The 23,999-nt window shown below is 37.6% G+C and overlaps 1 protein-coding gene across 2 annotated transcripts in view; it reads left to right on the plus strand.

The window, feature by feature from the left end:
* SLIT1 (slit guidance ligand 1) overlaps positions 1 to 23,999 on the plus strand; it is a 3,022,655-nt gene that overhangs the window by 2,795,712 nt on the left and 202,944 nt on the right. For both annotated transcript variants that reach the window (XM_044056244.1, XM_044056245.1), the window contains exon 31: positions 7,652 to 7,789. In XM_044056244.1, coding sequence (XP_043912179.1) covers positions 7,652 to 7,789 — 138 coding nt within the window. The remainder of the gene's footprint in view (positions 1 to 7,651; positions 7,790 to 23,999) is intronic.

The raw sequence follows: 23,999 nt of genomic DNA on the forward strand, positions 1-23,999 counted from the left end.
AAGGGTGGGTTCTCCAAAGACTTATGTATCTTGGGCAGGGCCTTGAACAAAGGGGTGACCGGCTTTTTTATCAACAAAAATCTAAATAAATCTTCACTGATTTTAAATTTTAAACATAGGTTATTAAGACAATTATGTACCTTATCAATAATCATTTTAACAGTTAAGGGGCTAACCTGTATATAGGTATTAGCGTCAGATAGCATGTGCTGAATGTTAGAGTCATTGTATGTTGTGTCAAGCACTACGACTGCTCCTCCCTTATCAGCATTTTTGATAACCAAACTCCTATTGTTCATTAGATCAGAAAGTGCTTTTTGTTGATGTTGAGTCAAATTATAATATTTACGGTGATCACTAGCCCTAAAATATTCTTCCAAATCTCTTTCACAGCTATCAATGAAGAGACACATAGCAGGTGAAAAAGGGGGAACATAACAACTGGGTTGCCTTAACTGAACTCTTGACATATCAGGATTATTATTACATACACTTTTCATAGCTAGATTACGACAGAACATCATAATGTCTAGAATAATCTCATTAAAAACACTAGTCCTGCCTGGCACAAAGGATAAACCCTTATTAAGCACAAAACATTCATCCTGTGTCAACAAATGCGTAGACAGATTATAAACAATGTCATGAGAAACATCAAAAGTCAAATCGCAACCTTTCTCCTTTTGTCCGGGTCCCTTCCTTCGCTTAGGGATCTTTTCCATGCTCCCCTCTTCCTTACGGGTGCCGGAAGATTCTGTAAAAAACCCTGCCTACCTGGCAGTTGTTTAGGACGCGCTCCCAAAACAAACCCTTCTGTGCTAGAAATAGCCACCGGAGTTAATGGTTGAACATTGTCAGCCTCTATGTTGTTGGAAACAATGTCGTCCCCTGTCGCAAGAGGAGGAGGAACCAGGGAACTGTCCCCCACTAATACCCGTGAATACGAAGCTGCTGCTTCCACAGAACAGGACGGTCCCAAGTTGTTACATGTCGGTACTTGTGCCATTGGCGGCATTCTGCTCACAGTATCCTCTTGAGAAGACTCCACCGCATTAACAGTCTCCATCCTTCCTTGCTGGCGTCGATCATTTCTCACATCATGCGCTACTTCACGCCCCATAGCCGATTGCTTGTAGCGCGGCCAAACAAAAATGTTACCAGAAGAGAAATCCGAGTGATCTCTCTTTAATTTGTTAGTTTTCTGTATGTGTAGCTTTTCATTACCTTCAGCAAGAGTCTGAAATAGTTCATTCAGGCGTCTGTGATGAGTAGGATCAGTGTAGTCCCTATCAATTACACGCTGTATTTCTTCCACTTCCAAGCGTAGCTTGGTAACCTCAGGTGCAAAAAAGTTTTTAATTATATCCATGTATTTGAAGCTGGTCTCAATGTTGAGGGACTGCCATTGTGCCAATAACTCAGGGTAACGATCCCCCTGAGTCGGCATGCATAAGATACGCATACCACGCGGAACAATCCCATATTGTTGGCAAGCATCAAAATGATAAGCTTGCCATGTTAATCTTTGCAGTCTTCCCATTTTGTAACTTAAGTCTCTAACAAGATCTTCAAAATTCTTGTCAGTGGCCACCGGAACCTTATTATTAATATGGTTCATTCTATTAACCACAAAACCTAAATCCAGTAATGGATTCTCTTGCACTAAAAAGTCAAGAGAAGTTGTTATAGGGAGAACAGTACTTCCCAGTTCTTCATTATCAGTGTTAATACTCATTCCAGGCTGTTCAGCCACTTTTTTCGCCACAGCATGCATGGTACGAAAAGACAAATAAAGTAAGTCCAGAAACAAAATCACCGTACCATTGCCAAAGTCCTCCAAACCAAGAAACGAATATCAGCAAACAGAAGAGAGGCAGGATACTGCTGTATTATCTTGATTTAATAAAAACACACAATAAAATCCAGAAGTAAGCGCTTTCGGGTTGAAACCCTTCTTCAGACAAACTAAAGCATTCTAAACCACTTTTTAAATATAATTACATTCAATGAAACACCATTAAAACAACCAATCAAGCATTAATAAAAAACACGCCTCCTTTGTAAGGCAGGTTTTAAAGGGACCAGGTCATTTAGACCTGGATCCCTATGTGCCAACAACTCTATAATCCAGCGTGATTCCAGAGACTCAGTTAGAGACTTAACATCCCCACCTCTGTTGTTCAGTGTAACATTAGCCACTACTCTAAAAACAAATGAATGCATAGGACAAGCTTCAACATGTTTATACAGGGCATTGTGGACATCTTTGTTCCGAATGGAGGACAGGTGTTGTAAAATCCTAACCTTAAACATTTTATTTGTCATGCCCACATAAAAACTGGAACATTGAGTACACTCCCCAATGTACACAATATTGGAGGTCTTGCAAGTGGCTCTACCTTTGAATTCAAAAATCTTGCCACTTACTGGATGTATGAAAGTACTGCTCCTATTGATGTATGGACATGCTTTGCAGTTTCCACAGGGGATACTACCCATCTTACTAATAAACTGCTTAGGGACCACCAGATTCTTTTCCCCACATAACAGATCCTTAAGATTTTTATTTCGTCTGTAACCATATTAGGGGATATAAGGGGAATAGTGAATAAGAACTGGAATATTCTTAGAAGTGACAATAAATTGAGGGAAATAATAGGGCCCCTCCCCAAATATGGTTACAGACTAAATAAAAATCTTAAGGATCTGTTATGTGGGGAAAAGAATTTGGTGGTCCCTAAGCAGTTTACTAGTAAGATGGGTAGTATCCCCTGTGGAAACTGCAAAGCATGTCCGTACATCAATAGGAGCAGTACTTTTATACATCCAGTAAGTGGCAAGATTTTTGAATTCAAAGGTAGGGCCACTTGCAAGACCTCCAATACTGTGTACATTGGGGAGTGTACTCAATGTTCCAGTTTTTATGTGGGCATGACAAATAAAATGTTTAAGGTTAGGATTTTACAACACCTGTCCTCCATTCGGAATAAAGATGTCCACAATGCCCTGTATAAACCTGTTGAAGCTTGTCCTATGCATTCATTTGTTTTTAGAGTAGTGGCTAATGTTACACTGAACAACAGAGGTGGGGATGTTAAGGCTCTAACTGAGTCTCTGGAATCACGCTGGATTATAGAGTTGTTGGCACATAGGGATCCAGGTCTAAATGACCTGGTCCCTTTAAAACCTGCCTTACAAAGGAGGCGTGTTTTTTATTAATGCTTGATTGGTTGTTTTAATGGTGTTTCATTGAATGTAATTATATTTAAAAAGTGGTTTAGAATGTTTTAGTTTGTCTGAAGAAGGGTTTCAACCCGAAAGCGCTTACTTCTGGATTTTATTGTGTGTTTTTATTAAATCAAGTTCATACAGCAGTGTCCTGCCTCTCTTCTGTTTGCTGACATTCGTTTCTTGGTTTGGAGGACTTTGGCATTGGTACGGTGATTTTGTTTCTGGATTTACCTTATTTGTCTTTTCGTACCATGCATGCTGTGGTGAAAAAAGTGGCTGAACAGCCTGGAATGAGTATTAACACTGATAATGAAGAACTGGGAAGTGCTGTTCTCCCTATAACAACTTCTCTTGACTTTTTAGTGCAAGAGAATCCATTACTGGATTTAGGTTTTGTGGTTAATAGAATGAACCATGTCAATAATAAGGTTCCGGTGGCCACAGACAAGAATTTTGAAGATCTTGTCAGAGACTTAAGTTATAAAATGGGAAGACTGCAAAGATTAACATGGCAAGCTTATCATTTTGATGCTTGCCAACAATATGGGATTGTTCCGCGTGGTATGCGTATCTTATGCATGCCGACTCAGGGGGATCGTTACCCTGAGTTATTGGCACAATGGCAGTCCCTCAACATTGAGACCAGCTTTAAATACATGGATATAATTAAAAACTTTTTTGCACCTGAGGTTACCAAGTTACGCTTGGAAGTGGAAGAAATACAGCGTGTAATTGATAGGGACTACACTGATCCCACTCATCGCAGACGCCTGAATGAACTATTTCAGACTCTTGCTGAAGGTAACGAAAAGCTACGCATACAGAAAACTAACAAATTAAAGAGAGATCACTCGGATTTCTCTGCTGGTAACATTTTTGTTTGGCAGCGCTACAAGCAATCGGCTATGGGGCGTGAAGTAGCACATGACGTGAGAAATGACCGACGCCAGCAAGGAAGGATGGAGACTGTTAGTGCGGTGGAGTCTTCTCAAGAGAATACCGTGAGCAGAATGCCGCCAATGGCACAAGTACCGACATGTAACAACTTGGAACCGTCCTGTTCTGTGGAAGCAGCAGCTTCGTATTCACGGGTATTAGTGGGGGACAGTTCCCTGGTTCCTCCTCCTCTTGCTACAGGGGACGACATTGTTTCCAATAATATAGAGGCTGACAATGTTCAACCGTTAACTCCGGTGGCTATTTCCAGCACGGAAGGGTTTATTTTGGGAGCGCGTCCTAAACAATTGCCAGGTAGGCAAGGTTTTTTACAGAATCTTCCGACACCTGTAAGGAAGAGGGGAGCATGGAAAAGGTCCCTAAGCGAAGGAAGGGACCCGGACAAAAGGAGAAAGGTTGCGATTTGACTTTTGATGTTTCTCATGACATTGTTTATAATCTATCTACGCATTTGTTGACACAGGATGAATGTTTTGTGCTTAATAAGGGTTTATCTTTTGTGCCAGGCAGGACTAGTGTTTTTAATGAGGTTATTCTAGACATTATGATGTTCTGTTGTAATCTAGCTATAAAAAGTGCATGTAATAATAACCCTGATATGTCAAGAGTTCAGTTAAGGCAACCTAGTTGTTATGTTCCCCCTTTTTCACCTGCTATGTGTCTCTTTATTGATAGCTGTGAAAGAGATTTGGAAGAATATTTTAGGGCTAGTGATCACCGCAAATATTATAATTTGACTCAACATCAACAAAAAGCACTTTTTGATCTAATGAATAATAGGAGTTTGGTTATCAAAAATGCTGATAAGGGAGGAGCAGTCGTAGTGCTTGACACAATGTACTATGACTCTAAGATTCAGCAGATGCTATCTGATGTTAATACCTATATACAGGTTAGCCCCTTAACTGTTAAAATGATTATTGATAAGGTACATAATTGTCTCAATAACTTATGTTTAGAATTCAAAATTAGTGAAGATTTATTTAGATTTTTGTTGATAAAAAAGCCGGTCACCCCTTTGTTCAAGGCTCTGCCCAAGATTCATAAGTCCTTGGAGAACCCACCCTTCCGACCTATTGTTTCTGGGAGGGGATGGGTAACGGAGAATGTTTCAATCTGGTTGGAGTATACACTTAGGCCACTACTGGATAAACTACCCAATGTCCTTAAAGATACGAGGTGTTTTTTACAGTTAGTAAAGAAGGTCAACCTATTACATTCTAGAGAATGTTTGTTAATGGCTACCCTGGATGTACAGAGCCTGTTTACAGTAATCAATAATAAATATGGGATACAGGCTGTTGGAAGCATTATGCAAGAATTGGGAGAGCCAGCTTCCAGGATAGATTTGGTACAGATACTTTTATCTGTAGTCTTGGAAAACAATGTATTTATAGGTGGACAGCAGGTTTATAGGCAGGCACAGGGGGTAGCCATGGGCACCCCCTGTGCTAACACCTATGCTAACCTGGTTCTTTCCTATTGGGAAAGGAACTTTATATTAAGTTGCGAGGAATGGATGAGGTACGTGGTAGTATATACACGTTTTGTGGATGACATATTTATGTTTTGGAGAGGTGACCACATATCTTTGGAGAAATTCATAGATTATTTACATTCAACTACCTCCTTTTTAAGATTTACCCTGACATACTCAGATTCGAGCATAAATTTTCTTGATGTCAGCTTAACGCGAACTGATGAAGGTTTCTCCTCAGGTTTGCATAGGAAAGAATGTTGGAAGAACAGCCTGTTGAGCTTCGATAGTATGCACCCCCGGTACATGTTTTCCAACATTGTACAGGGGCAGGTCTGTAGAACATCCCGGTTGAGCATGGATGAGTCCAACTTTGAGTATGAGATCAAAGGCCTGAAGGAATGTTTTCAGAAGAGGGGGTATAATGAATACTTAGTGGAAAACGTTGTAGCCAAAGGAACACAAAGTAGGAACAATAGATTTAAACCATGGTTGAGATGTGAGGACAGTGAAGTGGTGGCAGGGGTTAACCCCAGATTTAATGCAGGGCCTCCCAAATTATATTTTACCTACAGCAGTAATATAGGGGATATAAGGGGAATAGTGAATAAGAACTGGAATATTCTTAGAAGTGATAATAAATTGAGGGAAATTATAGGGCCCCTCCCCAAATATGGTTACAGACGAAATAAAAATCTTAAGGATCTGTTATGTGGGGAAAAGAATCTGGTGGTCCCTAAGCAGTTTATTAGTAAGATGGGTAGTATCCCCTGTGGAAACTGCAAAGCGTGTCCATACATCAATAGGAGCAGTACTTTCATACATCCAGTAAGTGGCAAGATTTTTGAATTCAAAGGTAGAGCCACTTGCAAGACCTCCAATATTGTGTACATTGGGGAGTGTACTCAATGTTCCAGTTTTTATGTGGGCATGACAAATAAAATGTTTAAGGTTAGGATTTTACAACACCTGTCCTCCATTCGGAATAAAGATGTCCACAATGCCCTGTATAAACCTGTTGAAGCTTGTCCTATGCATTCATTTGTTTTTAGAGTAGTGGCTAATGTTACACTGAACAACAGAGGTGGGGATGTTAAGGCTCTAACTGAGTCTCTGGAATCACGCTGGATTATAGAGTTGTTGGCACATAGGGATCCAGGTCTAAATGACCTGGTCCCTTTAAAACCTGCCTTACAAAGGAGGCGTGTTTTTTATTAATGCTTGATTGGTTGTTTTAATGGTGTTTCATTGAATGTAATTATATTTAAAAAGTGGTTTAGAATGTTTTAGTTTGTCTGAAGAAGGGTTTCAACCCGAAAGCGCTTACTTCTGGATTTTATTGTGTGTTTTTATTAAATCAAGTTCGTACAGCAGTGTCCTGCCTCTCTTCTGTTTGCTGACATTTGTTTCTTGGTTTGGAGGACTTTGGCATTGGTACAGTGATTTTGTTTCTGCTGTGTAAACTAATGTGTACATCCTGCAATGGACTGGGGTCCCCCCCAGAAATGGTTTGCCTTACACTCACTATTTGCTGAGGCAGACAAAAGCTTCCTCCTGATCCTGAATAAGATAAAGTAAGTATTGGAGACTGAATAAATGAATGCACTTTACATCTATTATCTATGTCTCAAATACACAATTATTTAAGTGTCACTTCTAAAATGAACTAAAAGTTGAGGTCCAGTAGGTTTGTTAAGGGTACATTTAAATGACCAAGCTCAGAGACAGGAAAGAGGAGGGCATAATGAAGGGGAAACAAATTCTTAAACCATTGCACTTGCACTCCTAGTAAAATGTTTTTGTCTATGCTATCGTCACCTGGCTTGGAGTTCAGATTTTACAGTGCGAGGTAAGAACATTTCACAGAATGGTAGGAAAACATCTGTTGCACATCTCGAAAAATAAAGAATATTCTTCTTATTCAGTTGGAAGTATGAGCACTTAATCAAGCAAATGGCCTGACATTTTGTTTTGTCTTTCTTTAAGGTGTGAGTGCACTCCTGGCTATGTTGGCGACAACTGTAGTATTAATTATGATGACTGTACCAACCACCGTTGTCAGAATCAAGCCCGCTGTATAGATGAAGTGAATGGTTATTCATGTGCCTGTGTTGATGGTTACAGGTAAGAAGGACAGTAAGACCACCAAGGTTGCATGTCATTGTATCCCAAGAACAGCAAAACCTATGCACACGCACACACACACATGCACATGCACAAGATGCATAAGTATACATGCATGTGCACATATATATATAAACACACACACACACACACAAATGCACAAGTATGCATGCATGCGCACATATGCACACACGTGCACATGCACACACGCACGCGCGCACACACACACAAGTGGCTACCCTACTTCAAAGGAAGGAGACTGCCATCTAGAATATAATTTGGGGATCTTTTAAATCAGATATGACTAGATGTATAACAAATACTTTTAAGTCCAATTTCTCAGTATATTTGCCTACATACATTTCTGAACATGAATTAAAGAATTCTTGATTTTACCCAGATGCCTTAAAGAATGTCTGACTATATGGCATATTAAACAGCTCTTGATGTAAGCTTCTCATTTTAAGTAATCTCTATCACTATCTAGAACGTTAAAAATTAATATTATGGGGTACTTCCTAAAGCAGTATAAAACAGTACTTAAAATTTTATGATTTGAATGGCTAAACAATTTTTTTTTACTCCAACCCACTGACTTCAGGACTCCAATATGGCAAGTTCCCCTTATCTTTCCCATCCTCAGTGATCCACAGTATTGTGAAACCCTCTCCATTGTGACTGGTAAAAGAAAAATTCCTCTCTGGGAGAAGCCTGTGAACTAAGCAACCATGTAAGCCATCATGCTTCACTGAGTGGGATACAGAAAGACAAGGGTTTGTCACACTCCGGCACACATTGGACTTTACTATTAGCCATACTCCAACTTTGAACATGCTGAGTTAACATCCTGGAGTAACCATACCTTGTACTGTAAAGGAGCTGCTCCCAGCAATGTAGTGGTGTGTCCTTCACCTATGCTTTCCCAATGTACTGTGTTGTAGATGCTTCTCATCATAGCTCCAGTGTTAACAGTGGCATTCATGCCGTGGCTATGTGCCACCAGCAGATCTCCTAACCATTCCTTGTGAAGAGGTGTGCCGGTGTTACCAAATTATTCCTCTTCCCCCTGTCATTGGCTCCTTCAGTGCCAGGGTGTTAAGTGAATCCAAGTCATGTGGGTTATAGTCAGAGCATTATCACTCTGCACAAGCAGTATGTTTTACTGGTAGCAAAATATAATTACCACAACATCAAAGATCAGTTTAAGCTTGCCATCATTAGCATTATCTTTAAATATTAAAACAAAGTAATACAGTTGCACTAAAGGAGTCAATCTAGCTGAATGAGTACCACAGTATATTTCCTTCTAATACGCAAAAAAAAAAAATACAAAACAAAAATCATAAGTAACTTGACTTAGAAGGTACAGTGTCAGTGAAATAAATAACACTACATCAGGATACTGAGGCTGGGCCTATATGTAAAAGACTACAGAGATATTATTTCTGTGCTAGTATCTGTAAGTACAGAACAAAGTGCTTCAATGTAGCTGATGTATTTAAAATTTATGATGCATCTTTCTTAAAATAACTTACTTATAAAATAGCAGTAGTCATCAGCAAACTTGATGGTCTTTCAAGTAAATCAACTACTAGTGATGTTTGCTTTATTTATCTTCACTTTTATTGACAAATCACTCTAGTAACGGATACTACTGATTCATTATATATAATCTAGTTACATTTATGGATAACTTAAACAACTGCTGCCATCTCAATAATTTCACAAAAAGTCAGATACATTTAGGCTTAGATAAAATTTTAGGAACTATATCAAATCCCAATTTTTTTAAATAAAGAAATGCACAGTGGTCAAAAACTTTACTTCAAAGTGATTCACCTATTTCTGTTGCCTTCTTTCCACAAGTCATAATTCAGGGGCTGTGACCTTACAGCTACCCTCAACAACAACAAAACCTGATGTCACAATACAGAGTCCTGACTTTTGGTAGAAAACTATAGCTGCATGTGAACTAAAATGAAATCCTAATCTAATATTATGTTGTTTGCAGAACAGTTAAGTATCAAGAAGAATAATGTGAGGAATGTAATGCACGGTTTGCCCCAGTGGCATAGAGCAATAAAGCCCTGGCTATGGAATGACCTGGGATTCATTCACAGCTCACATGACTAGGAGGATGGGTGTGCCTATCCTGGCAGGACAAGGGTAATGTGAATCTTGCTGTATACTATATTAAGTACCCCAGAGGAGGGGCTGGGATGCAAATACATGGCTCAGGGCAAATGCTACTCTCACCAGCCACCAATGGATGGTAGTCCATAAGGTGGGAATGTGGGAGAGTGCACTTAAATGGGGAAGATGCTGCATGCCACAACTGAAGCATAGATCACATGTCCCTCTGCCATTAAAAATGCAATCAATTACTGGAGTGCCAGCAGGGACACTCAAAAAATGCCCTCATGGCTGCCTGAGTGACTGGTCCTGCCTCACATCTCTAACCCCAGCAATGGAGGAAAGTTTCAGTGTATGTAGAATAAATATAGCATGCCCAGTTGGAGGGAGGCTTGATGGTTTGCAGGTACTGGGGCAAAAATGAATAGGAAAAAATATATATAATGTAAAATGTCTGTTTTGCTTTTCAGTTTCTTCTGTGATGTTTGCAAGTATTTTCAATGAATAAAATGTATCAAAAAGCATTAAACTGCGGTTATCAGCCCTCTATAGTAACACATAGTATGCACATGGAGTCTTTATGTGATTTCATTTTTCCACAATTTTTTCATTTGTATATTTTATTTTACTTCAAGTCTTATAATTTTTTATTGCTGCTGCTTTTAGAGAAGGACATTTTTTGATGTAGCTTTTTTTAGCTTTCCTCATAACTTTCAGTAGACATTTCATTTAGAGCATCCCTTCAGTTGGCCTTCTCTCAGTAAAGTTAACAAGCAATTCTTCTGGACAGCATTCCTTGACATACTCTTATAGCATAAACAAGCGGACACCCTTTAAGATGCTCAGCTCAGTTTTGGCTTATTCTTCAGGTTAAGGGGCTCAGAATTTACATTTGTATTTTACTGTTTCTGTTCATTCAGTCAATACTTGGGTTTACTATAGTTTTGTTTTGGCTATCAAAAATAACTTTCATTAAAAACAGTTTTTCCTGCTACTCAAAAATGTGCTTCTAGTCAGAAAGTAGCTAGACAGGATAGATTCCCACTCACTGTGTATCTGTGATGATTAAACCATGATCACACACTTTATTCCTGCTTAGTTTGCACTGACTTTAGTGAGACCACCCTGGTCCATCTTTGGAGTACACTGAGAGTCTCATTGCAAAGAAAGGTAAAGAAGCATCGGTTCTCCACTTCATCTTCTGACAAGATAAGATGACACTTTTTCTACATCTGGAGGTCACCCTTTCAAAAGCTTCAAAGGTAGGTCTCATTCCTCCTGAGTGACGACACCCTGTCACCTTTTAAGTGCCAGCTATTTAAGCCATTGTGGCCTGCTGACATCCAAGGCTCAGTCCTTCACAATGCCCTTCTTGATCATATCACTATGATTAGCCAAGTTATAGGAAGTCTGCCAAAAGTTGTATATGGCTTTTTGAAGGGCCACTGTTACCAGATGTTTACTGGGTGTTCTTTGATAAAGGTCAGGAACTTCTATATTCAAAATTTAGACCATAGGCGAAATAATCCTTATCTGCCACCTAAATGAAGCCTTTTTGTCTGACTCCCTGCTTTTTGATGACTAGACGTTGATATCCAAGTTCCTTTTCAGAATCTTGGAGGTCTTATGTGGGTGTGCCTCCCAAAGAAATTTGGGTTACACAAAGTTCCACTCCATCTTGAACTCTTATGACAATTCATAAAGAAGAGGAAGAGAAGTTTTTGAGGTATTCCACATTATTTCACTCTTCTGATCACAGTCTCCCCATTAAGGATGTCCTTCATTTCTCAGGCATTCCATATTGCCTCTGCAGGACTCTTCCTTCAGTAATCCGTTCTCATCTTTCATTGAGGTTATGGCCTTCATACCTGGACTTTGTATGTGTTAAAATCCAAAACTGGTTGTTTTCTTATTTATACCAATAAGAATCTCACCCAAGTATAATTCTTCCAGTTTTCCTTATGCTCAAGAGATGCTTTGAAGGTTTCCTGGAAGATGTATAGAAGGATTAGTTTTCTTTACAAGCAACAGAGACTTTGCCAGTGAAACCTTTTCCAATGTTCCAAATGAAAATGCCTGAGAGACAGAAAAAAGCACAGGAGTTCACTAGAAGAATCAGCAGTACCTTTGATTTGAACTGCAGTCTGGGATTGGGAGATGGGTATGAACAGGAAGACGAGACAAGCAGCATCAAAATTAGTAAATAAATGCGAGACTATACAGCATACAGCATTTGTGAAATATGGCTTTACAAGAAAAACTGGCTGAGAAAGATTGGACTTTTGTTGACTTTGTTAAGCTTGTAGGGGGGACTGAAAGGCATACACTCTACATAATGTCATTAATGTTTGGAATGACATTAAAAGGAAAAAAGTAACTGTAATTAAAACAATTTTGTTCTTAGCAATATTTATATAAAACATTTCATGATATAAATTGCATATTATAATGCAAAGTATTTTAAATAATTATTTCTGATAAAGATATTTAAGTAAACTAGTATTTTTTTCCTTTATTTGGTTTTAAGAAATGTAGGCATTACAATATAAAAAGAGAAGGAAGGCTGGACAAAAGCAAGTTTAAGTTAATATGCTGTAATATTGGACTGTTGGGGTGAGGATGGGGTGTAAAAGTACAGCGATTATAATATCTGTAGGGCTGAGATGTTTTCTTCTACTTTTACATAAGTGAATGTCTGAATTAATGCCTTGGCTCAATCTAATAAGTTTTTTTGCGTAAGTATGTGTACTTTAAAAATAACAGAGCACTGTAAATGTAATGAAAAGTTTTCCTTTAGCAAATAAATGCTCAATATAAGTTGTGAAATCTGTATCTGAGGGCAGCTGTACATCCTGTTCTTATGTTTCCATGGTGACAAGCTGACTAGAGGTGCTGGGAATAAATCTCAACACTTCTCTAGGCATTGTTTGCTGAGGGAGTCATAAAATTAAAAATACAAGGACTAGCAGCTTAGTAAAAAATAATAAAATTTGAAATTATTGGAAGTGAATAAGAGATGGCAGCTTTCCTAGTATCTAAATACTTCAGGGCATTTACTAGAACAATATATAATTTAGTTTTATTTAAAGATATCCAGTGCACAATTTCTTAAGGCTTAAAGTTAATATTTTCTGAAAGCGTACAATCTGTTTTTCATATCTGGAAAGGAAATAAAGACTAGAATTGACAGCAGTCAATAGGAGCACAACTGTAACATGCGCCTTAGCGTGGATAACCTTAATTTTAGGTTAGGTAATGCCTGTGGGTGTAGCTGTCAATTTGGAACAATTGTTCCTGTCAGGAGGGGTTAACTTCATTCTTTGAAGATGTACATAGTTTTGTGTGCTTGTTTTAAGTTAATAGGTTTTGGGGGTGTTCTGCAATTTTGTGTATGTGTGTTTTGTTTTGATTGAGGGTTTAGTGAAAACAAAATATCTTGTAAAATGTGACATAGGTTCAACTGCAGATGACAAAAACAACTGTATAAAATATCAACATGCCAAACATTGGTGGACAAATGCAACAGAAAAGCTGGAAATAGACATTTAAAAAGATGGTATATATAACCGGTATGAATAATACCATCCTATCAAATTGGATACATTATTCATATTACTTTGGAATATTAATGGCCTCATAGTTATAGACAAAACTATAAGAGTAATAAGTTGTATTAAGACATTCAAAGTGCAAATAGCAATTCTACAGGAGACACACATTTGGAAAGAAGTGAGCATGTGAATGTTGTAAAGAAAGGATTTCAGGATGGATATTCAGCAGAGTATCAGGACAAATGAAAAGGGAAGTACTTATAGTAATTGCATACATTACAGGCATATTTTTATCAACTCAGAGGAGAAGTTGTGGTCAATAATTAAAAAGAGTTGAAGGAATTTATGTGGGGGGAGGGGTCAAGTTGGATAAGTTGATCCTTCCAGCAGAACAAGGTGATTTAGGATTACCTCATTTAAAATTATATTTTATAACTATACAGTTAAGGCCCATGTATGTAACATAAGTAGAAAACTATAATTCAGAGTGGAAGGGGGTGATGACAATGAAACAAGGAGAACTTCAAGAAATAAGTAGAGTGGGATTTTGGATGAAAATGCTTCAGGAGAATAACAGAAATAAAGAATATTATATTTCTAAAGTAGCAATAAATATTCTAAGAACTAAGCCAACACAAAAATGGAGAAAGACAATTATGTGGATAAGGATGACTGCAATTAGGAGTACAGAAAATAGGCAAGAGGGGGTTGGAATTTACTAGGGGAAATTGGCAAAGAAACCAAGGTAGTGGAGAAAATAACTACAGAAGGAAAGGTAATAGAGTAGGAAGAGGCCAAGAGGACATTTTGACTGCAGGCTTGGGACTGCATTCCCTGTTATGGACTAATATCAGGGAATAGGCAAAGAGAAAGGGTTAGGGGAATCCTAAGTGAAAGACCTGCTCTGGTAGACTTTTTAGGTAAAAAAGAAGCAGCTGTTAAAAAGGGATGGGTTATAAGGAAAATAAAATCTTGCACAGTAATTATAGGAATCAATCTGAGCAGGTTAGAAAAGCTTGGGAAGAGAGACTGATAAGCAATTCACAAGGAAACAATGGGAGGACAAATGTATTGCTTCAAAATACACAACAAGGTCTAGAAGATTTAGGAATTTTGTTTGGAAGGGTTTGCATTGGTATTTTATATCCCAAGCAGACTGCAAAGATTTTTTTCCTCAGGTAGATGGCAAATGCTGGAGGTGTGACAGAGAAGAAAGAGGTAACTAGGAAAATATGTTTTGGGAGTGTAATGGGTTGGCATGCTTCAAAAGTACCCTGCAGAGTACTCTATCAGAAATATTGAGTGAGCAAATAGGTGTAACTAATGAAATTATTTTTGAACTGGGATACAGAATCTGAATTGCCTAGGCTGCCAAAAAAGCAATTACTAGAAAATGGAAATTAAAGTCTAAACCAACTGCATTTGAAGTTTTGAATGTTGTGACTTGACAAAAGAACTTGAAGTGGGATCTTTAGAAAACAGTAGGAGTAAATTACATAGAAAAAAATGGAAATTGTGGGAAGAATACATGCAGAATAATGTTTTGGAGGAGGAGTGAGGTAGAAGGGAAGGCAGGAATTGAGCAACTTATGTAATGTTGGGTTGATGATAGTTATACAAAAGAATAAATGTGATGTATAATGTTTATAACTGGGAACATGTTAATATGATGTGCTTTCTTTTATATAAATGCAAGTTTGCTTATGTCTTAAGTGATAATCCAATAAAGCTGTTAAAAAGAAGATCTATCATTAAACGAAGGGCATTACTTTAAAAATGAACAGAACTTGGTGGTGGTGTTCACTCAAGAAAAACACTACAAATACTAAGGACCGTCAAGAAAACAAAAACCACAAACCAAGCGGACACACAAATTAACATTTAGCACTTTCATTCCCTTAGCCACAACAGAACTTCATCAGAACACAATTCAGAGAACACCCTTAAATATAACAACCAAATCACATGATACATCAGCTGACACATCCATCAAATACAAAAGCTCTAATAAATTGTATATTTCAATAAATAGCTAAAACTTATAAAAATGTAAACATATAAATTAAAAAATAATCCTGTGCACAGATTTATGTATAAGTAAATTAAATAATTTATAAATGTTAAGTGCATTTTGAAACCTCAACATATTTCATCAGGTGTATTGAACTTACTGTGTGCATTATTTACTTATTCATTCATTAACTGAATGTGTTTAATACTCTCTCTCTCTATATATATATATATATATATATATATATATACACATACATACATACATACACACACACACACACACACACACACACACACACAAACACATATATATGAATTGTTTGAAATAATTGAGGTGCACATGAGTTTTTTGTGCTTGATAGATGTGTCATCGCCAGCAGGTTCCATTTGTTTGTTCTGCTGAAGTACCATTGTGATGAAAGGAACAAAAGTGCTAAATGTTATATTTCATGTCCGCTTGGTTTGTGATTCATGTTTCCTTGGTGATTCTTAGTTTTTAAAGTAAATAACTTTCATTTAGCTATTGAGGGTCAACATACTAAAGGTGAAATTATAGCCTTTGATAAGTTTAAAGAGACATGGCAAACCAATTTACGAAAGTGGTTGTTTCAAACTGTCCCTAAGGTCAATGAAAATTTTGTTGCACTAGCAGAAAGATTGTTATGCAGTAAAGCTCTGTCAAAAATTGAGCAGTCTAATCATATGGTAAAATATGTGTCATATTCTAGTTTGTTTGTTTGTGTCTTTCGGCTTTTCCTGGTTAGGGGTCGCCACAGCAGAACTCCGGTCCGCTAATGATTGGTAGTGGATTTTTACATACTGGGTTACCAGCCCTGACGCACAACCTTCAACGAAGGCATGCCCCATTCACGTATGCTTCCACACAGAAGATGCTCTAGCTGAGAATCGAACGGGACAGCGTCTTACTATGAGGCGACAACGTTAACTGCAGACCTATTATTCTTTTAATATGAGTAAATGGGCAACATAGCTATATTTTATACTACTAATAACAATAATGTTTTGTATTTGAAAACTGTAGCCAATAAAATTATCCTGAGCTTATGGAATGTGATAAATTGTTTGCCAGAACAGTTTAATTAGTGGTCTGCTGGTGTGATTTTGCAAAAATAAACACAATGCCATAATAGTCAGCAGGACGCTGCAGCGATTACTAGACTCGGGCAGTATAATTAGTGTCTGTATTACATCATAGAAACTCTGTTGAATGAACGGCATTTCTTCTAAAATACCATTCATCGAATGTCTCTCTTGTGGGGGGCTGCACCCCCAGCACCACCCACTAATTATATATACCAACTCTGAGATCGCACTACAGTGAGGAAAGGGCAAATTTTTCCAGTCTTTACTGTTCCGCAATCTCACTATTTACAGTTCGATGAACAGCATGTTCAAAGTACGTGCACCGAAAATGCCGTTGGATTAACTGAATTTTCGATTATCTAATAGGGACCTGTATAATTACACTTATAAAGGGGCAGAATGTTTGTAAAAAGAAGTTGCAGTAGTCTGCATTCTTTGAGATAAGAAACAGTGCTCAAGCAGAAATACATACTGGTTTTCGAAAGATAGTTCATCCTCTTGTTGTAGTTCCTAGTTTAAAATATGATATATGATAATAAGAAAATATTTATCCACTTTAATGTTTTGAGGAGGGGGTGGGGAGAAGATAATCTTTTTCATGGAATACCTTATTAGTGTTATGAGGGCAACCAGCAAGTAAATAAGCCCACATATCCCTGACTAACCTGGGCAGATGTGGGAGCAACTACCAAACACATGAGAGTATGAATTGCAAAGCAAAAGACAAATTAGAAAGCCCTAAAGGTACAAACAAGTTGCTTAATATATAGACATAGACAGTATCTACACCATTTAAAGAGATATACCAGCATATTCCTATGGCATAGCAGTCTGTAATAGCAGAATCAGTAGACAGAACAGAGTTGCATAGTAAAATATTGTGATATGAAGATGTTACAAAGCTGGGAAAGTGTTGCAAAGCAACAATTAGAAATGAGTTGAAAAACTGCAAAGAAGGACTCTTCCACTCACTGAAAAGAGTGTACTCTAAGGGAATTAAGTTGGAAGTACAGAAAATACATAACCTGGAGAGAATTATAAATGTCTTATAACATTAAAATAGAAAACTTCAGAAACAGAGAATTCTAAGCAGTAGTTGAGTATGTATGAGAAGAAATGTAACATGAAGAAAAAAATCACCAGGGTAGTAAAAGAGGAAGAAGCAGCATTTGGTCAGTGTAAGACAGAAAACTCAAATAAAGAAAGGCTGTAGGTAACATATCTGTAAGTTAAGAAAAAAGTAAAAATGAAGTTGTTATTTCAAAAGAAGAGCAATTAGGGAAGAAAAAACTGAGAGGGTGGTATTCAGGCTGAGAATAAGAACATCCTAACATAGAAAAAATATGGTGATGTTCACTCACAGTAACTAAGGGAGGGCAATATAATAATAAAAAAAGACAAAGGAGTCTGTAGTGTATACTTTGAAACAAGACAGCCTTGAACAGTGCCCTAATGATATTCATGTTGAGACAAAATGCATGAAATCCAAGCAACAGAAATAGGGTCCTATGCCTCATGTTCATAAAGGAAAGCATAATGAAAAAGAAATCGGTTAGAGGTCAAAGGTTAACAAGGAGCACTGTTATAGGTTTTAGAAGAAGAGTTAAAACCTGAAACCAAGATCCAAGTGTCTGTGTTGACAGGAGAAGAGGCAGTGCCTTCTCCCTCACAACAGACTGACTATAAAGAAATTCCAGAGTTGACTGACCTCCACGCAAACCAGATAAATTTTTAAAAGGCGCAATGAAAAGCTGATGCATTGTGCAGAGCAAGGAAAAAGATTCCTACAGCTGCAGGGAAAGAAGCTGAACAAAATTGTCCTAATTTTTCCCATACTTTGAGTTACAGCATTTTTTATTGTAATGAGTAAGGTAGAAGAGTAGTACATCAACTGATAGTGCCCACACTTTTTTAGAAATGTAGTGATGAGGCTAGCACATAGTCATGTACTAGGAGAACACCTAGGAGTTAAACAATGGATCCAAGCAAGATTTTACTTGCCAGCGGTAATGAAAGAAGTTGAGGGCTTCTGTGCTGCAAGCCCTGAATGCTGAATGCCAACCCACACCCAGACTTTAGAAATTCTTTATTCCAATTATTTGAACTATTACTTTGATGCCTGCCCATGTTTTTGAACAGGCGGAAGAGTCATGTTACTCTGCAAATCCTCTCTAAAAATATGCTTAGTCTAACAGGCTAGTCCTTCAGCTGACCACTCTCCCAAACAGATCATCATCAAACTCTCTCAAACTCCACAACACACATACATTTCTAAGCCTAAGTTTATATATAAGAATAAGAGGTCACTCAGACAAATGCTTTGCTACAAAGAAAGGATGGACCATATCCCTTTGGTCAATTATGGAACAATGAGGTGCAATAGTTGTGCATTTTGTCAATACACTGAGACAAACAAATTGTTTGTCCATCCTATAACATGGAGATTATATAAGTTTAGGCTGACCGGGACTTGCCAAAGTAAGGATGTGATATATTTGGCCCAGTGTGTGTGCTGTGAGGCATTTTATGTTGTGAAGACCAACAGACGCTTGAGAGAGCAGATTCGTGACTATCTTTATTGCTTCAGGAGAGAACAGGAGCACAGTGCAATAGCTAAACACATGCTTCAAAATGGGGAGAATCATTATTTTAGTTTTTCCATTATAGATACCTTAACAGACAGCATGAGAGGTGGGGATTTATGTAATAAAACGGAACAGAAAGAGCTAAGATGGATTTTGATGTTAGCCGCACATAAACCACCAGGGCTAAATGATTATATATCACTGAAACCAGTCTTAAAAAGTAGGAAACTTAGGAAGAAAGTAACATGAAGCAGTTTTGTTAGACTCCCTCTTTGTTACATATATATTTATATTTTTAGACATATATTTTTAGATATATACATTGTAATATATAATACATTTTATTGTGATTACATATGCTTTTTAGATAGGGTGGGAGAACATGTTATTGTGACTAAGCTGCCTTTAAACTGCTTTTGAATTGTCTATGTTTTAAATTGTCTCTCTCTTTAAGCTTGGAAAGCATATGCACTTTTCTTAATTTGATTGGATGATTTTATATGACATGTATTTTAAAATGGGTGTGAGTTTTTAAGAATTCATTTTGGTCTGAGGAAGCAACCAGGACAGGTTGTGAAAGTGCTTACCCTTGTAATAAAGTTTCTGTGGAATCTCATTTCGACTTTATTTGGATTTTTACTTGGATTTGAGCTCCTTTGTGGTGGTTCAGTGTTTGGGACATATTTTTGCTTTTGAATACATTTCTGTTGCATACCTACAACTCCCAGCCACAATTACCAAGTTCATATCACTTTTACATAACATCCTGGCCAACATTAAATTAAACTCACACATCATCATCCTTGGAGACATTAATTTAAATTTTTTAGGCCCTGCCAAACTTGACATCTCTGAGTTACTGGCAGAACACAATCTATTACAGCTCATATCCAATCCAATGAGGCCTTAATTGAAGACCAACCACTATTCCCTTCTAGAGTCATTAGCATATTCCCTCCCCACCAACATCTCTTCTATCACCAGTCATATCTATTTCAGTGACCACTGTCCTATCACCTTTAAAGCTGATAAATTACAAATAGGGCAAATTAAACTCTTTCAGAATTAAACCTCTTTGTAAATTAGCTATACTCAGTTCTCATCTCTTCAATCTAGACTGGTCTCATACTCCTGCTCTTATTGACCCCAGTACAGCAGCTAACCAGTTTGCTCATTTCTTTCTCTCCATACAAAATTTCCACTTTCCTATTATATCTAGACTTCTCAAGTACAACAAAAACAAATGACTTACCAAAGACTTGAAAGCCCTCATGCAACTGTGTAACAAAGCTTAGAAACAATGGAAAACATTTTTTTAATATTTTATTTTTTATTTATTTATCCTTTGTTGACCAGGTTAGTCCAATGGGCTAGTAGTCTCTTTTCAGGGAAGACCTGAGGTGGTATTTATACTACTAATGGAAGACTGGTCAGGGCATAAGGGAACTTCTCCTACTCTTTGGACCTGCTAGATGGCACCGGGGGGCTCCTACAGCAGCAAGGATGAGGCCTAAGGGAAGCAGCAGCATGGAGGAGGAGAGAAAAGTTAAGGAGAGTTTGGAAGTGGAAAGTGAAAATTTGAAGAAAAAAACATTTGATATGATGCTTCAGAGTGCAAATAAAGAGTTGTGTGTGTTGGATGTTAGAAATGAGCAACATTTAGTTGTCTGAATGGAGAAAAAAGTAAGCAAGTCTGTTGAAGTGGCGGAAATAAAAGAATTGGCACCAAGAGGGCTTGCAGATGTTGTTCTGTTAAAATAATGAAGCAGGATGAGCCAGGTGACTGTTTTGCTGTTTCATGGGGTGAGCTGGCCGATATTTCTTTTTCAGAGGTGATGAGGATAGCAATGTGGAAAAGGAGCCAGGTGATGTGGCAGCAGAGAATGCAGCAGTTAAAACTCATGTAGCATTGACTTAAAATAAAAGAGGAGAGCAGCAATAAACTAAGAATGTGTCTAAATTTGTGGCATCAGATAATGCAGTAACTAAAAACTTATGCAGGAGGGATGGCAGGCAATAAAAGGAGAGCAACAACAAACTGTTAAGTAAAACTGTTTTTAAAAAGAAAGCAAGACCAACTGTGAGAATAAGAACAAAAAATTACACTGTAATAGACAGATACTGTATCGGACAATTTGGTAACTGCTCTAGGTTTTAAAGCCCAAAAAATGCAGTCTTTCATACATATTGGGACAGAGACATTTTGGACTAATGATAACATTTCTGGAATTGTGTTATATAAAGAAGGACATTTATCCATGGAACAATTATTTGCTTTCTGTTAGTAACTTAAATGTTAAAAAAAATGTTACTTTGCAGTTTAGAATTGATGAACTGAAGAAGATGATGTTAAAAATGCGTGCAGAGTTAAAACGTACCCCTACTTGCTTGCACAAATACCACCTTCTCTCCTATAAATGGCACAGCTTCTAGGCAAGTAGAAGCACCCAGACAGCACTTTGGACACTGACAGATGAAATACTTTCCAATATGAATAAATGAAGCCTGATGTGTTTATAGACCTAACCAGAGCCTTCTCTATGACTGACCTCTCAGTATTAGTCAGCCATTTAAATAGACGTAGGGTTCACCCCAGAAACTATATATATATACATATATATATATATATATATATATATATATATATATATATATATATATATATATATATATGCATGTATATAGACACACAGATATACATTTGTTCATTTTTTTACTGGAGTAGTGCACTGATTCATATTGACCATTTTCAGGCTCAGCCCGGATAAATTCATAGATTATTGAATCATGGGTTTTCTGGACAACAAATCCCTTAAAGCAAAATTGGCACGTCCCTCTCCAACTCCTTCTGCACTCACTCTGCAGTTCCCTCAAGGCTCTAGTCTTGTCCCTCTACTCTTCTCTATTTTTGTAAGTAAACTACCTCTAGACCTACCCTGCCTATATCTCCCCTTCTTTACTGATGACATACTCACCTATAGAGCCAGCCCCTCACAACAAGTTGTTCATTCTCAACTACAAGATGACCTTCTAGCTCTAAACAAGTATTTTATCACCAACAACCTACTTCTAAATCCTAAGGAAACCAAATGTATGCACTTCAGTACTAGAAAAGACTTTCTGTAGCCATTTCCACTCTCAGCATCTTTGATATAATCATACAATACTCTCACTGAAACCACCACCTTTAAATGCCCAGGTGTTTGGTTTGATGCTCAATTTTCAGGAACACATTCAAAAGCTAAGATCCAAAATCAGCTACCTCTTATTATGAGCAAACTCTCTCACAGTCTTTCAACTCCTGCCAGAGCTACCATGGACAAAGGTGTTCTACTTGCTCAAGTCAAAGATGGGCTGCCATTATTTGTTAGTACCTTAAAGAAAAACATAACCTCCCTCCAGACCTTATCAAATAAAATCTATCATTTCATTATTAATTCTCATACCTTGAACATCACTGTCGCACTTTATAGCTAAATGGATACCCATACAAATTAGGTCCAACCCTCTGTTTGGATCATTACTTTTCAAGCTGTTTCATAAATACACCACATCGCCCATCTCTTTCTATGAAACTCACTGCAGCATTTCATCTTATAACCTGAGAAGCCAACTTACAGGTGGCCCTTAACTTCTAACCCCTGCTATTATACTGCATTGTGCAGACCTTAGTTTCTCTGAACTCACACCAACACTATGATGAGTCTCTCTCCAACTATTGAGAGTTCAGACCTCAATTAAAACAGTTTCTAGTTAATCAATACCAATGCAAATGGCATGCAAATGCCAAGATGCTGAGCATATTATTTAATCAATAATTATTCACAATGACAATGTCTCTTTCATCTCTACTATGGAACACAATGTTTCTGTTTCCCAAAGATCCACATTTAAACTGATTCATTTCTACTGTTCTTTCCCCAAACTCTTTCTTTTGTCCTGCTATTACCTCAGTTTGACCATCATGGAACCTGTAGTATTCTTTATCACTTCAAGTTATCGGGTTTCAGATTTTACTGTTCAAACTTGCAGTGCTTATGTATTGACGACATTTTGCCAGGGTGTCACTTAATAGTAGGAAGTTTGCCTTAGAATAATTCCTAAAATTTCAGGGCTATGACCAACCTGATCAATAAGGACATTACTGGGGGGGGGGGGGCTGCAGTAATCTCCCTTGCTTGTGAGAACCAGTTCAAGGATGTTAGTGCCCCTAATGGCACTACAGAGGTTTCTAGGTCATAAACTGGGTTCTATAGCTTGCAAGGATATGGTATGGGTCTTTGTCTATGATAATTTGGACATAATAAAGGTCAAGCCCTTCATACTGTTTGACCACCCTGGATGGATGTATGTATGTATGTTTATTTTTAATGTAAATTGATACACATCCACCTTTTGTCTCTTCCTGTGCAGTAGCTGGTCTAAATGTGTAGAAGGTATTATAACCCTGAACTATCAGGGTGCTGCTGTCTGTCCATGGCTATAAACCATGTCTCAGTAACTACACAGACATCTACATTCTCCTGGGTGAGGAGAGCTTACAGTGAGTGGAATTTCTTGTTTAGATTCCTGACAATGAAGAGTAACACCTTTAGGTTTTCTTGGCTTGGTTTTGCTATGTTGGAAGGTTTACCAGGTTGGGGTGACAATGTTTATATAATGTATATACACACACACACACACACACACACACACACACACACCCCTTTTAAACAACAAAGCAAGCACATTAATTATCATATTCAACGAAACAAACTTCATTTAAATTAATGTTCCATATTATGCATGAATATATATACAAGTATGTATGTATATATGGGCTCC

This window comes from Protopterus annectens, chromosome 14.part0, assembly GCF_019279795.1.
Source record: "Protopterus annectens isolate FY-2018-M chromosome 14.part0, PAN1.0, whole genome shotgun sequence".
Taxonomy (NCBI): domain Eukaryota; kingdom Metazoa; phylum Chordata; order Ceratodontiformes; family Protopteridae; genus Protopterus; species Protopterus annectens.